The sequence below is a fragment of the Schistocerca serialis genome, chromosome 6 (genome assembly GCF_023864345.2).
Source record: "Schistocerca serialis cubense isolate TAMUIC-IGC-003099 chromosome 6, iqSchSeri2.2, whole genome shotgun sequence".
In the NCBI taxonomy this organism is placed as follows: Eukaryota; Metazoa; Arthropoda; class Insecta; order Orthoptera; family Acrididae; genus Schistocerca; species Schistocerca serialis.
The window spans coordinates 546,604,942-546,621,797 of record NC_064643.1 but is presented as its reverse complement, the minus strand read 5'-3'; the positions used below and the strand labels follow the sequence as shown (position 1 = coordinate 546,621,797).

The 16,856-nt window shown below is 42.5% G+C and overlaps 1 protein-coding gene across 1 annotated transcript in view; it reads left to right on the top strand.

Moving 5' to 3' along the window:
- LOC126484431 (cytochrome P450 6k1-like) overlaps positions 1-16,856 on the top strand; it is a 132,182-nt gene that overhangs the window by 89,944 nt on the left and 25,382 nt on the right. Inside the window, exon 5 of the mRNA XM_050107946.1 lies at positions 16,384-16,565. Coding sequence (XP_049963903.1) covers positions 16,384-16,565 — 182 coding nt within the window. The remainder of the gene's footprint in view (positions 1-16,383; positions 16,566-16,856) is intronic.

The following is a 16,856-nucleotide window of genomic DNA, read 5'->3' as shown; positions in this document are numbered from 1 at the left end:
GAATTTTTTGTTTCATTATATTTCACATTAGTTCTATTCGGATCACAGTGGTGCGATGGAAGCTTGAGAGCAGTACATCCCTTAAGCATTAAAACAGCATCTCGTTCAAAAACAATCTTTGGCTTATTATGACGCACAATTTGTAAAAGCTGATTCCTTGTTAAGTTCGATTCAAAATAGATTTTGATCTGAAAGAGCCATTCAGTTACGTCCCTTATGCGTGATGCTATAGTGGAGGCTTTATTGTCTGAGCTGTATGATACGGTGCGTTATCAAGAATAACAATACTACTTGCTGGGATGTTAGGAATCAGTTTCTCTTCTAACAATTTGTGATAATTGTTCCCATTCATATCGTCAATCTAATCTTGAGAGTAAGATTTCGAATAAAAAATTATTTTTTGTGGCCCCCATTTCCTTGTTTCTGATTGCTCTCATGTACTCCGCACGCTTTGCAACGATGTCAGCACGTTCTCTTACTATGGTTCTCTATTTTTACATTTTTTGAAAGTTAAATCCCAATTCTTTCAAAATTTTCTGAAATGTTTCTCTTCCCCCCTGAAAATTTATCTCCGTTTCCGAAAATATAGGTACCTTTCCCACTGGGACTTCCTTCTTCTGCTTACCACACTCCAAAAATTTTCTTTGAATGAGTGCTATATAAAAAGTATTTAGAGAAACCACTTTTCTAGAAAGCCTTTGTTTTTCAGGAGATTAATCTTTTTCTTCTATTTTTTCCATTATCTTAAATTCTTTAACAACTGCTGTTCTTTCTGACTTCCCTACCATTTTAGCAGCACGAAAGATTGCTTTTTGTGAAAGTGTCAATACCTATTTTTTTCTGACAAGTGAGTAGAACTTTCTCGACATCACTTTCTCGACATCTTCATCTGTTTTCCACTCATAGTTATGATAACACCGCATTGCACTACTGAAGATATTTTAAGGGAACACACTGATCCACTTGATACTGACCTGAAGGCATTGACAGTGTGATGCGTTTTCCTTAGTCACCACTGTCCTTGTTTACTGTGACGTCACCGTGAGTTTCCGATAACAATAACATTGTGCGCCGGTAATACCGCACATCAGTACAGTTGCTGACAGATTGTGCTGTACGCCGTGTTTGGTTAGAACCTGTTCCATTTATTTATATGAAGTAGAGAATGAGGAAAGAAAGGGAAATTACAGGTGCTAAACTCATGAGTTCCAGCCATACAGGGCTTTCTGCCAATGCAATGGCGAGAGTTGAAAATTTTATCGGACTGGGATTCGAAACCGGATTTACTGGTTCCCACGAGCCAGCTTCAGCCATCCGGACACAGTGCCCGACCGACTCATATTTCTAACTTATCCCACGCTGCAGTGTAATGTCCCTCGTTAGTTGAACCCATACTCGCAAATTATTGATTCAAGTAAGAGTTTGGCCGATATTGTTGCATCCACGTATAAAGTTGATCGTCTGTAAAGCAGATGCCAGACTGAGATTCATTGGAATAATCCTAAGGAAATGCAATCCGAAAACAAAGGAAGTAGGTTACAGTACACTTGTTCGCCCATTGCTGGAATACTGCTCACCATTGTGGGATCCGTACAAGATAGGGTTGATAGAAGAGATAGAGAAGATCCAACGGAGAGCAGCGCGCTTCGTTACAAGATCATTTACTAATTGCGATAGAGTTACGGAGATGATAGATAAACTCCAGTGGAAGACTCTGTAGGAGAGACGCTCAGTAGTTCGGTACGGGCTTTTGTTGAAGTTTCGAGAACATACCTTCACCGAGGAGTCAAACAGTATATTGCTCCCTCCTACGTACATCTCGCGAAGAGACGATGAGGATAAAATCAGAGAGATTAGAGCCCACACAGAGGCATACCGACAATCTTTCTTTCCACGAACAATACGAGACTGGAATAGAAGGGAGAACCGATAGAGGTACTCAAGGTACCCTTCGCCATACACCGTCAGGTGGCTTGTGGAGTATGGATGTAGATGTAGATGTAGAAATAAACGTGAAGGAGTCGTCACGCTCTTACAGAAACATACACATGTGTGGTATCTATCCTGTCGGAAATGTCCGATAATTGTATACGTGTTCCACTCACCCGGGGTACTTGCTCTTGAGAGCAGTTATCCCCACTTCACTCTAAAGATTGTATTCAGTGCTCCACGGTTGTGACTACGACTCGTTTTCCGGCAGCGTTAGTTGGACGTTAACAGTGACACACAGCAATGTGGTAGGTGGTTAGGTTTACTCATGAAGAATTCGTCGATATGCACCTCATGTGTTGAATTCACTGAATACAGTGAAAGAGCGGCACAACGACACTACACTGAGCTGTTCCCTTAGTTTTGGGAACGTTTCAGTACTTTTGTATCTTAGGTTTCTTGCGTTACTGTGTTGTGTGTTGAACGTTTTGGCTATTGCATATTACGGGCTTCTTCATTGTTGCAAAGAAACAAGATCGATTATGGTAACAATCGGAATAAATCACAATTACATTATTACTCCGTAACGAACCGCCAGTGACCGTGAGTCACTTATACCGAAATACTCTGAAGATATCCCTGAACAACCACTGAAAGTTTGTCGTTGGATTCCTGGATTACTCTGTATACACATGTTGAGATAATTAGTACAGTTTCCCATGATTAGGAAATGTGCGTTAGGAATAGATAAGATCCCACATTTCTCTCCTGGCAAGTTGCTAATGGAAAGCGGTTTTCATTACTTTGCTCTGTCTTGTTATCAAGTGTATGTAATTACTATGTACATTGTGGTGAGTGACATATTGAGTGTAGAACTGTATTGCTGTGCATGAACTGAAAGGAAACAGTGAAAACTTGTAGGTACAGCCTAGTTTTCTCGACGAACACTATTGGGTCCTTCGAAAGGTATTCGATTTGCAGATTATCATCAAAAGTGTCACATTCCTTCACACTAAGAGACACTGCAAAAAGCAATGAATTTTGATCCAGAATATTGGTCCAAAGTTTGGTTATAAAGAATTTGACGCTACCACCTCTGCTCTTTCTGGCTAAAATAATGGTGGTGAAAGGTACATCCCCATCAGGTTTCGAATCAGCCTCAGACTTGCGAACCACTGCACAAGCGTGCGTTTGTGACCTCGACTCTGCCTATAGGATGGAAGTATATTTAGTTGTTACACGTGACCCTGGAAGAGAGGTACAAGTAAATGGAATATGAGCTACATCAGTCGTCATTTATTTGCCAATAAGTGCATTATTTCCCCCGAGAAAATCAGCTCTCTCACCTCCAATGGATGTTACCACCGACAGCCCAGAGGTACTATAATAAGATGATCACTAAAAGTTCAAAGAGTCCTATGAGCGAATGCCTGATTTATCCAACTGACGGAGCTGATGGTCGTGTGTCCGCCGCTATACGCTCTGCTAAGTCAGACAGAGGGTTCATGTAGATGCACCTGTGGTTATTGGTAACATGTAAGAAGAGAGCGAAATACTGTGGAAAACATGAGAAAAATTTTGGAACAAAACTCATGGTTGGTGCAGAGAATTGTTACTTCCAACAAGTGTCAAAGAAATGGTGACTCTGTTTCTCAGCAAAGGAGCAGAGTGTATCTGGTGGTGAAGATCGAAGGAATGTCAGGGCTTGACATCCCATCCACGACAAGGTCGTTAGAGGCTGCTTAAGGTTAAGTGTGTGTGCCTATAACTGGAGGGATAGGTCACAGTATTCTTAGCGTTGTGAGCCTCATTCAGATGGGACTCGTGTGTAGATATAGAGACAATCTGTCACTCCAGTTTGACTGTTCCCAGTAGTGAAAGTAAGACAATGGTACAGGTAGAAATGATGTTGTGTGGGAAGGAAGTGAGACATGCCTGGTTAGTTCAAGCGGAGTGCAAGAGAAGTCTCTTGGTTCTGATCTCAATCCAGAACACAGTTTCTATCTGGCAGTGCACTTTAATTTTTACATGTGAAACTGTCACCACAATCAGCCAAGAACACCTCCAATCCACAATAGAATTCCATCAATGGAAGGAATGAAACCTGCGATCAGGCCGCGAAGTCATCCTTAGCCATCCACCATCGAATGCCATATCGCGGGGCATGGAGTCAGCATATTGCACTCATGGCTATCGTAGACGTTTCAATCTTGAAGCCGCTACTCTCAATCAGTTAGATCCCCAGCTGGCATCACGAGGCTGAATGCATCACAGTCCACTCCTTCCACCAAGGAAAAATCTCTGGCAGTAGCAGGAATTGAATCCAGATCCCCTGTGTGAGAGTCTGTTGACTACTCGCCTACAGTGGTGGACCCCATTGATGGATAGTGGTGAATTACCAAACTAGACTGACTAATCTCTGGTTGCTGTTCTGTGGCCAGCCTCGGACTCATCCTTATCGGATATCAACATTGCGGGACTGCAGTCCACTGTCCATTTTGTTGGTCACTAGACTTCACAGCACCGCTAGACAACAAGGTCAGCAACCAAAATTTCTGAGATGATGATCCCCGTAACCGGGTCTCAGCGAGGCAACGTAGATGTAAGGCACTTGGCTCATACTCGGGAGGAGTACAGATCAAATCCCAGTCCATCCATCCTGAATTAGTTTATTTGTTATTTCCCTATACGTTTATGGCGAATTTCGGGATGGTTCTTCCAAAAGAGCGTAGCCGACTTCATTCCATATTCTTCCAAGTTTCGAGCTTGAACTTCGTCTCTAATGATATCTTCGTTGACGTGACGTTAGACTGTATTCTCCCTTCCTTCCTTCACTGCAGATACGCCGCCACTCATGACAGCAAAGAAGGTTGCTGCAGTCCAGTATCGTGTTGCAGTTCAGAAGTTCAGAATGAACCGCAAGTACTGAGTGTACTTGTGTTATAACACTAGGTAAATTGAGAATTTGGAATGCATATAAATAACCAAATGATGACTGGACCACATGAAGCTTTCCAGAAGCCGAACATTTAGAAGTGTACGATGTTGGGTATTTCATCTCACACCACACACGATGGGGCTACACAAAACGTACTCAGGATATTGAAAGACGGGCCACTTGGGTGGATTGTTATGATCTACATCATCTTTATGATCCAAAAGAGAAGACAATTTTCCATTCCAAAGTATGGAATACTAAGGTGATTTCTGATTTATGATCAACTACTCATGAAATAAATGGTACTGCCCTTCAAGCATCAAGGTGGGCAACAGAGGTTTTCCCAAACAGTCAACACTTGCCAATGGTAATCAAAGGTGGGTTAGCTTCCCCTATTATAGACAATCGACCGTTCTCTTGCTGGAACCTAACGGTGAATAGGCTGGGGAAGATATGTAGGACACAGAGGAAAATTTCAATAGCATCAACGATTATCTGGAAAACTACAACAGATCTAACGGGCTACTAATGACCGCAGCAACAAAATCCATTGCGCGTGGGGGAAGGAAAGAGTACATCACATGCTGGTCAGAGGAATGAGAGAAACTGTTGGATTACATTAAAAGGCCTACCTCAATGTTTCAGTGCTCGTCCTCTTGCTTTTCAACTTATTTATATCGGGTTTGCACAACACACCGTTACACAAATTTGCTCCTTTCGATTGTCACTCAGTCAAAGTCATTCGAACAACTAAAAGCTAACCTTAATAGTGAACTACATACTCTTGATGAGTATTGTAACAAAATGCACTTGAAACCAAATCCTTTCGAATCTGCAAGTACCGCTATGCATCTCAACAATAAAGGAGCTGACAGGAAGTTGAGCCTTAAACTCAACGGAGAACCAATTAAATATGAAAACACACCGAAATACGTATCACTAACTTTGACTGTGCACTTTCCTACAGGCGACAATTAGAAGAAGTGAAGCAAAAATAGAAACCAAGAAATTCTGTACCAGCCAAACTAGCGAGCACCTCATGGGGAAGCAACGCAAACATACAGCGCACGTCAGCATTAGCACTGGTATATAGTACTGCAGAATGTTGTGCGCCAGTACGGGCAATGAGTGCCCTCATAGAAAAGTTGATGTGCAGCTCAGTGAGTCAGTGAGGGTCGTAACACGTTCTCTGAAACTGGCCCCAACCAACTAGCTACCAGTGTTGGCAACATGCAACTACCAAACATCAGACGCAAAGCTGCAATGAAGAAGTTGTGGGACAAGATATCAAACCAATGCGGTCTCTCAATTCATTATCATTTTTACGCAAAGGATCGACTTAAGTCGAGAACGCCACTCTGGGAAACCATCCAAAGATTAGAAGGTTTTATGTAGAAAGGATCACTGGCAAAGAAATACCCCACAAAATCGATACCTTACTACGGATGTGATCAAACAAGTTCCCGGAAGACTCAGACAAAATTAGACAGAATAATGACTTGAATGGGCTGCTGTAAAAGCTTAATGACAAAGTGGGTTCTTGAAAATGATCCTTTCTGCTCAGTGCGGTGAACTTCAATGTACCATGAATTGTGCAAGTTACTACACTCCTGGAAATGGGAAAAAGAACACATTGACACCGGTGTGTCGGACCCACCATACTTGCTCCGGACACTGCGAGAGGGCTGTACAAGCAATGATCACACGCACGGCACAGCGGACACACCAGGAACCGCGGTGTTGGCCGTCGAATGGTGCTAGCTGCGCAGCATTTCTGCACCGCCGCCTTCAGTGTCAGCCAGTTTGCCGTGGCATACGGAGCTCCATCGCAGTCTTTAACACTGGTAGCATGCCGCGACAGCGTGGACGTGAACCGTATGTTCAGTTGACGGACTTTGAGCGAGGGCGTATAGTGGGCATGCGGGAGGCCGGGTGGACGTACCGCCGAACTGCTCAACACGTGGGGCGTGAAGTCTCCACAGTACATCGATGTTGTCGCCAGTGGTCGGCGGAAGGTGCACGTGCCCGTCGACCAGGGACCGGACCGCAGCGACGCACGGATGCACGCCAAGACCGTAGGATCCTACGCAGTGCCGTAGGGGACCGCACCGCCACTTCCCAGCAAATTAGGGACACTGTTGCTCCTGGGGTATCGGCGAGGACCATTCGCAACCGTCTCCATGAAGCTGGGCTACGGTCCCGCACACCGTTAGGCCGTCTTCCGCTCACGCCCCAACATCGTGCAGCCCGCCTCCAGTGGTGTCGCGACAGGCGTGAATGGAGGGACGAATGGAGACGTGTCGTCTTCAGCGATGAGAGTCGCTTCTGCCTTGGTGCCAATGATGGTCGTATGCGTGTTTGGCGCCGTGCAGGTGAGCGCCACAATCAGGACGGCATACAACCGAGGCACACAGGGCCAACACCCGGCATCATGGTGTGGGGAGCGATCTCCTACACTAGCCGTACACCACTGGTGATCGTCGAGGGGACACTGAATAGTGCACGGTACATCCAAACCGTCATCGAACCCATCGTTCTACCATTTCTAGACCGGCAAGGGAACTTGCTGTTCCAACAGGACAATGCACGTCCGCATGTATCCCGTGCCACCCAACGTGCTCTAGAAGGTGTAAGTCAACTACCCTGGCCAGCAAGATCTCCGGATCTGTCCCCCATTGAGCATGTTTGGGACTGGATGAAGCGTCGTCTCACGCGGTCTGCACGTCCAGCATGAACGCTGGTCCAACTGAGGCGCTAGGTGGAAATGGCATGGCAAGCCGTTCCACAGGACTACATCCAGCATCTCTACGATCGTCTCCATGGGAGAATAGCAGCCTGCATTGCTGCGAAAGGTGGATATACACTGTACTAGTGCCGACATTGTGCATGCTCTGTTGCCTGTGTCTATTTGCCTGTGGTTCTGTCAGTGTGATCATGTGATGTATCTGACCCCAGGAATGTGTCAATAAAGTTTCCCCTTCCTGGGACAATGAATTCACGGTGTTCTTATTTCAATTTCCAGGAGTGTATTTTAGAGAAGGAGGAATTGTAACCACCGACGATGTCACTGGAGAGTCCTCCAGTTCCTCAGTAATCTTCAAAATGCTATTCGACCGTAGTGTGTATAGTGTACACTGAGGTGACAAAGTTCATGTGATAGTGATGTGCACGTAAACAGATGGCTGTAGCATCGCGTACGCAAGGTATAAAAGGGCAGCGTATTGGCATACCTGTCATTTGTACTCAAGTGATACATGTAAAAAGGTTTCCGAAGCGATTATGGCCGCACAGTGGGAAGTAACAGACTTTGAATGAAGAGTTGTATTTCGGAAATCGTCACGCAGTTCAGTATTCCCAGATCTGTAGTGTCAAGAGTGTGCCAAGAATACAAAATTCCGCCATTACCTGTCACCACTAACAATTCAGTGGCCGACGGCCTTCGCTTAATGACCAAGAGCAGCGCTGTTTGCGTAAAGTTGTCAGTGATAACAGACAAACAACTTACTGTGAAATAACTGAAGGAATCAATGCGGGATCTACGACCAACGTAGCCGTTAGGACAGTGTGGCGAAATTTAGCGTTAATAGTCTATGGCAGCAGACGACCTACGCGAGTGTCTTTGCTAACGGCACGATGTCACCTGCAGAGCCTCTCCTGGGCTCGCAACCATACTGCACCCTAGACGGCTGGAATACCATGGCCTTGTCAGATGAGCCCCGATTTCAGTTGGTAAGAGCTGATGATAGGGTTCGAGTGTGGCGTAGTCCCCTGGAAGTGATGGATCGAAGTTGTCAACAAGGCATTATGCAAGCTGGTGGTGGCTCCGTAATGGTATGGACTGTGTTTACGTGGAATGGAGTGAGCTCTCTGGTCCAACTAAACCGATCATTGACGGGAAATGGCTATGTTCGGCTACTTAGAGACCATTTGCAAACATTCCCGGACTCCATGTTCCCAAAAAACGACAGAATTTTTATGGATGACGGTTCACGATGTCATTGGGCCACAATTGTTCACGACTGGTTTGAAGAACACTCTGGGCAGTTCGAGCGAATGATTTGGTCACCCGTATCACCTGACATGAATCCAATCGAACAGTTACGGGACACAAGCGAGAGTTCAGTTCGTGCACAAAATCCTGCAACGGCAACACTTCCACAATTACGGACGATTGTAAAGGCAGCATGGCTCAATATTTCTGCAGGGGACTTCCAACAACTTGTTCGTTCCACGCCACGTCAATTTGCTGCACTACCTCATTGTATATCTTGCCTCATTAAAATACTTTCATATGTTATCTGGTTTATAATAATTCGTGTTTTTTACTACATGATGCAATATTGTGATGTATTTTTACTTTCTGGTACATTATTGTCTTCCCCATGTCGAACGAATAAATATATACACGGTATGAAATGGCAGGAGACCATAACAACTGCCACTAACGTCACACCGCCGAAATAAACCCGAGCCAGGTCAGTTAACTAAGCCCGAAAGATAGCGGCTGATAAAACCTGACACAGGTCAGATAATTAATAGGTCAATTAAAGATGTACATTGGTAAGACTCTGTTGCTATTCTTCAAATGACTTGTACTATGCGAACAACCTGTGGGACCTGTTGTTTAAATTTTTTTCATAGTACAGTCAATGGCAGTATTTCACAAAATAGGTAGTCAAAACTCATTCTCGGCTACTCCAACTGACAGTGTTTCTGTATAGTTAGATGCTAATCTTAAGTTCCTTATTAAATTTCTGTCAGAGTCGAATATAAGTTGTACTGGTGACTAGTCTGGAACGTAGCCGTTCATTATCAAATCAGACCTGCACTAAAAGTGCTTATCAAAGCTAAAGTCCACTAACGTACTTGGATTACATTCATACAATAGATAGTCATACAACAGAAGTGAATCAATCTTATAACATGCGTGAAACCTGCAGCAGATGAGTTCTGCACTGAATGCATGTATTACATCCATTTGAAGCTGCTTAATGTATTCAGGACTTGGTCTCCCTTTACAGTTTTTACCTGCTACATTTACCTCCATTTCCAAATTGACAGTTCTTTGATACCTCAAGAAGTGTACTCTCAACCGATAAATTCCTTTAGTCAAGATGTGCCATGAATTTCTCTTTTCCCCTATTTGATCCAGTACCTCCTCATTTGTTATTCAGTTCAACCATCTAATCTTCAGCATTCTTCAAATAGCGTCATATTTCAAAACTTTCTATTCTTTATTGACTGAACTGCTTATCACCCACATTTCACTTCCATACAAGACTATACTCTACAGTAGTATCAGTAAGTCTATATGTTCAAGTCTGTAATATTCAGCCAGCCAGGGTGGCCGAGCGGTTCTAGGCGCTACAGTCTGGACCTGCGCGACCGCTACAGTCGCAGGTTCAAATCCGGCGTCGGGCATGGATGTGTGTGATGTCCTTAGGTTAGTTAGGTTTAAGTAGTTCTAAGTTCTAGGGGACTGGTGACCTCAGCAGTTAAGTCGCATAGTGCTCAGAGCCATTTGAACCATTTTTTTGTAATATTCAAAAGAACAAAATATGTCACTGAGTCATAACGTTTACCCTATAGCACCTGTTGAACCTAATAAAGTGAGCTCGTTTTAGTAAATGAGCCTTTTAGAGTACATTCTGCTTAAGACAGGAAAACATAAATAGTTACAACGGCCACTGAGAAAGAGGGCGGCACCCGTATAGTTTCGGTGTTTCAGCTTGCAGTCCACATTGCAGCAGCTAGCGTTATCCTTCCTTCGAAGCGTGGACTTCCTGAGGGGAGCTAGCTCGACCTCTGTGTCGGTTGTGGAAGCATATTTATTCCTGCCACTGGTGTAACTGAGATTGGGTAACGTTGTAGAATACGTTTGGCAAATATGTGACCATCTCGTGCTTCCTGATGTGATGTGCCACAGGATTAGTCTACTAAATTCACTTGGCATATTCTTGTCGTTTATGTTAAACCATCTGAATGATTCTCACTGACGATGTACCATTGGGTTATCAAGTTTATGATTTTCATTTCAATAAGGTCAACTCACAAAAAATCTACAACTAATTTTAGTTTATGAATTGTTTGTATTATCAGTTACTACATCATTAAGAGTTGAGTGCAGGCAGCACTGGCTCACTAGCTATGTGCTAACGTTTTTTCACTGTACAGCAAAACAGCCTGTGCTCTCTCCGCTGCAGACACAGCTACTTTGTTTGCTTTTTATCCCTTGTCCTACCGAGCTGCAAGTTACCATATTAGCAACAGGAAATCTTCACATCGCCATTTTAATTCGTATCACAGCCTTGTTTTAATAACTCCTGTATCAAATTAAGATACTTTAACATTCTTGATGAAACTTGCATTTTTCTGCTTATAGCAACATAATTTTTAGTTTTTTAAACATATTGATAAATTTACGTGTTACACTGAATAATTTGTTACCAAGGGTTTCTTTGTGCTCCTATTCTCACTCCCAGGTATACATACATTTGTGACAGCCCCATAATGCATGTAAACACAGACCACGTTGAGGTCAAAAGTGTGTACTAACTTAATGACGCAAGAGATGTTTGGCTGGCTCGTATTATTGATATTTTTTTGTTTTATTAGACTTTCTCCATCATGGTAAGCTGTAATTCACTTGCATTAAAACAGTGCATCTTTTTGAGCGTTTTTCGGTGGCTTATTAAACATAAGAGATAACATTGATTATTAACAGTATAGATTCTCACACTTTGTGCAGTTATGTGATAACGCTTGGATCGATTTTCGATTTCTTGCCTGTGGGAATTTACTGGTTTAGCCGTAACTATACCGCCTATCCAAGTAGAATTGCATCTTTCTCCAGAAATGTATTGTCTCGACAATCATTTAAGAAGAGCGCTAGATCAGGAGTACAATTGCAGTGAGGGGTGACCTCCTGAAAAAGGTACTGGATACGTACTTTTGTGAAATCGTCAGAGTGCAGCACTTGTTGATTTTTGTTCGCCTTTTTTCATTCCGAAAGGTGTCTCAGATTCTGAAAACAGATGCCAGTGACGATGGACATACTTTTTGCAAGCTGTTCATGGTACTCAACAGCCTGCCTATTAATATATTTGAGTAAAGCGAAAACAAAACTTCCTAATAAATCACACACTTGGTTCCTGTCCGAATTTTCATAACCAAACAGTGAGTGGGAGAGAGGCAAATGCGATATCAAATTGACAAACGTAAGGCCAAGTTGTGGAAATTATGGCTTATTTGCTTGAAAGGTATCAGGCTAATTAACACAGACTTAATTAGTGATTTAAGGGAAAAATTTTGTCCAAATTGTCATAGACAAACGAAAAGTGGGATATGTACAAATAAGGTCTCATATTGACCAGTGTGATGTCTAGATTAGCTAAAAATATTTAGTTTTTTGGAAGTTATAAGGCTTATTACAAATGTTAATTAGTGATTTGACGGATAATTACACAATGGAGTTTTGTCAGAATTTTCATAGCCAAGCTAAGACGAGATATGGACAAACAGGATATCAAACTGACCAGAGTGAGGCCTAGTTTTGCAAAACTATATTTTGTAAGTCTAAAAAATTTTTCAATAGAGAATCGTTCAAATATCAGGAAAGGGAGGCACATTTTCAATAAGAATCTCATTTTCTCACCCCTGCATGATTTAGAGCGTCATTCAAACTTATTTCAAATGTTTCTCTAATTCATTTTATGTCTTACTTTTTGACAAAACATTTCACTAAATATTTGACCCAGTTTCCAAAAAAATTTTTTCTAACACTATATGAAAATTATTAGCTATAGAACTTCAGAACTGCTCTTTGCTTGAGGAAAGGTTTTATATTAATATCATTTTATGTAGTTAATGTAAAGGAATAATATCACGCAAGCAATAACGATGCGGGGTAGGAATGCTCAGCTGTATGCTCAACCTTTTTATCTTTTATCCTTTGTATTATTGCAAGTGGTACCCATGCATCCGACTTTCAAACCATACCCACTGAATGCAAATTCTACATGAAGGGTAAAAGGTCACAGTCTCACATTAGTCAGTTACTGCGCGCACTGATCAAAGCCCATTGTCTGCCCTGATGCAGCGGCTAATTTTAGCCGAAACGTTATTACTTAAAACGAGAAAATCGAGCTTTGATGTTATTTTTTCGGTATCACTCCTCCCATAATTGTAAAAAATGTCTTGACCAGTCCCCGCTGCCTGTGCTGCCTTTATCACTCTGTTAATCCAAAGCAAATCAAATGTCGTAAATGTGAGACATTTTTAGGCTTCATTTTCTAATTCTTAAGCACTAGTCCTCATAACCTTAAAATAACCATCATTCACTACGTCACCGCCTACTGGAACCTTAAATAGTTACATTTAAAAGGCCACGGATCTATTTTAGAGGTAAATCTTGCCCACAGTGGTAGATTACATACTTCAATATGCCTCACCACGTATGGTGTTTGAGCAACGCTGTCGTCACTACACTGTACTCGAAGCATTTATTGAAGATATTTCCAAGTGAAAATCAAACTAGAATAATAAATAATTGTGTGCTTGCCATCACAAATGCAGAAACGTGGAATGTAGATAATAGCCACAAGGAACAAAGCATCGCAATCACCTGGGAGGACGCCAGCTAGCACCAGTTGACCGTTGGCCAGCGTCTGTTGCGTCCAGAGGAAACTCTCGTGCAGAAATGAAATGATTTTGACAGATAGCCACGTGCGAAATGTTTGTGGAAATTTTGCTCTTACCGGCTTGTCAGGAAGTCAAGTAAATTATTTTTGAGCTTTCATCAGAATGACGCATAGAGCAGACAGACGAAATGAGATTTAGAAAGTAAATTATTGAGTGGGCTCGAACACCCGACTTTACGAACTGCGACGTTTACTACCAGAGCACTACCAGGTACACCACCAGGTCAGCTTGAACGGATGAGAACACTTTCTGTATAAACTTTCGCATCCTACAGTGTTCTCAATTGAAGCCGATGGTTAGCCTTAGGATTCCGAAAAGCGGCGAGTTTTATTGGCGTCTTCAGTGAACGATCCCGAATTTGCGGCCCATGGCCAGGTTACGTCAGATTGTACACATGTTATTACCAGGTCTTACATGAACTCAAAAAACAGAGACAAAGTGTCTTGCATTTTTCAAATACGTCGTCGATACAGCTGAATGCAAATCAACTTGTTAAACTTGACACAAAGTAAATCTGTTTAGTAAATTTGTTTATATCCTTTTCTGAACGAATTATACAGGGTGAACATCAGGAAGTTATCCCATACATGTGTGAATCTAGATTGAAAGTTGTGAACATATACATCATCATACACAGAAGCGCCAAAGAAACAGGTATAGGCGTGCGTATTCAGATACAGAGATACGTAAACGGCAGAATATGGCGCGGCCGTCGGCAACGCCTGTGTAAGACAAGTGTCTGGCGCATTTGTTAGATCGGTTACTGCTGTTACAATGGTAGGTTACCAAGATGTACGTGAAACTGAATGTGGTGCTATAGCCGGCGCACGAGCTATGGGACACAGCATATCCGAGATAGCGATGAAGCGGGGATTTTGCCGTACGATCATTTCACGAGTGTACCGTGAATATCAGGAAATCACTAAAATATCAAATCTCCGACATCGCTACGGCCGGAAAAAGACCCGGTAAGAACGGTATCAACGACGACTGAAGAGAATCGTTCAACGTGACAGAAGTGCAATCCTTCCGCAAATTTCTGCAGTTTTAATGCTGGGCCATCAGCAAGTGTCAGCATGCGAACCATTCAACGAATCATCATCGATATGAGCTTTCGGAACCGAAGGCCCGCTCGAGTACCCTTGATGACTGCACGACACAAAGCTTTACGCTTAGCCTGGGCTCGTCAACACTGACATTGGTCTGCTGATGACTGCAAACATGTTGGATGGTCTCGTTTCAAAAAGTATGGAGCATATGGACGTATACGGGTATGGACACAACCTCCTAAATCCATGGACCCTGCTTGAATCCGTGGACCCTGTTGAAGTTGGTGTAGGCTCTCTGGAAGAGTGTGCAGTTGGAGTAATATAGGACCCTCGATACGTCTAGATACGACTGTGACAGATCACGCGTACGTAAGCATCCAGTCTGATCACCTGCATTCATTCAGGTCCTTTGTGCATTGGGACTCGTGCAATTCCTGCAGGTCAATGCGACACTCCACACGTCCAGAATTGCTACAGAGGGACTCCAGGAACACTCTTCTGAGATTAAACCCTTCCGCTGGCCACCGAACTCCCCAGACGTGAACGTTATTGAGCATATCTGGGCTGCCTTGCAACGTGCTGTTCAGAGGAGAACTCCACTCCCTTGTACTCTTAGGGATTTATGGACAGCCCTGGAGGATTCATGGTGTCAGTTGCCTTCAGCACTGCTTCAGACATTATTCAAGTCCGTGCCACGTCGTGATGCGGCACTTCTGCGCGCTCGCGGGGGCGTGAACTATATCAGGTAGGTGTACCAGTTTCTTTGGCTCTTCAGTGTATGTACATGTACAGTTGAAAATGACAGCTGGGCAGTAAGTCGTCGATAGTGGTGAGTAAATCTTCTTATTCAAATGACATCCTTTGATCGAATTTTAGTGGTTCTGAATCCATAAATAACGGAAATAACAAAAAGCCATTATTATTATTATCGGTATAACTATTGCTGGAATTTTTATTATATCGTCGTTGCACTCCGTTTGTATTACACTCATACTTGAGTGTATGTGTGCTCCCTTATTCAAAATAGAGAATCATCGAAACATCACGCCATTTTCTTTCTCTTGTAATATCCTTGTTGAGTTCTTTCTGAAATAGCAGATGTCTCATCCGTCTGCATTTTCATCATTTATTCTGATCAGTTAGTGTACATTACTACGATATTTTCCATCGTCGCATTTTGTCGGTTCTCACTTTATGTACATAGCGTATATCATCCATCTCCTGTCCTGTCATTACTCGAATCCTCTAATTTTCCATTAGATTCAGTCCTGAAAGGATCCATTTGACTAAGAACGCTTGCAGTACTTGCTTATGCCTGTTAATGTACGCCTTCATTTGTTTCATATTGATTATGGTTCTTCTTTATCTTTATACTAACGGAATATGATTCATAAAGGAAAAAATATGTAAATTAATATTAATACATCGGAGCAGCTTTGTGGTCCAATTTCCAGTAATAAATATGTAAACGTTTAATGGTATGTCTGTTTCCGTACTGCAATTGCTACTAAAGAATTTCTCTTGTGACTTAGTAAAGTTAGTATTTTATGTATTCTGCAATCGGAGAAACATTCGGAATCAGCATACTACTGTTGTCCTTAATTTTTTGTTCAATGAACAAAAGCATTTAATTTACAACTGAGTATTGTGATCACACAGAACATTACTAGCACGGTAAATTGCATTCTCTATATGAGTCAGGTGTTCAAACTATTACTATGTAAGAGGATAAATAACACAATTCATATTAAGTATTTCACTTTTCAGGATCAAGGGTAGCTTCACAGAAGTCAGCAGCTTCTTTCGGAAAATGATTGCAGACAATGTAGAATATAGGGAGAAGAACAATGTGACCAAGAAGGATTTTATAGATCTACTCATGCAACTGAAAAATAAAGGATTCGTCGAAGGAGACAAGATGGAAAATGGAAAGAATACGGAGAAAACCTGTGAGTTCTTTAGGTTATAATGTAGCATGTAATTGCACCTTGAACGGCCTACACATTTGTGGAAGGGTGTTGGGAAGCTGGCGAGTTTATAGCAGAGAAATTTTTCTCTTTTTTTACTTACTCTTGTGTTTCTCGCTCATGCTCTTCTTTCATCCATGTACAAACAAAGAAACAAACAAACAAACACTGTGTCAACAGTCCTTGAAGGCCTAACGGTACCGACTGACCGCCGTGTCGTCCTCACCATAGTTGTCACCAGATGCGGATGTGGAGGGGCATGTGGTAAGCAAA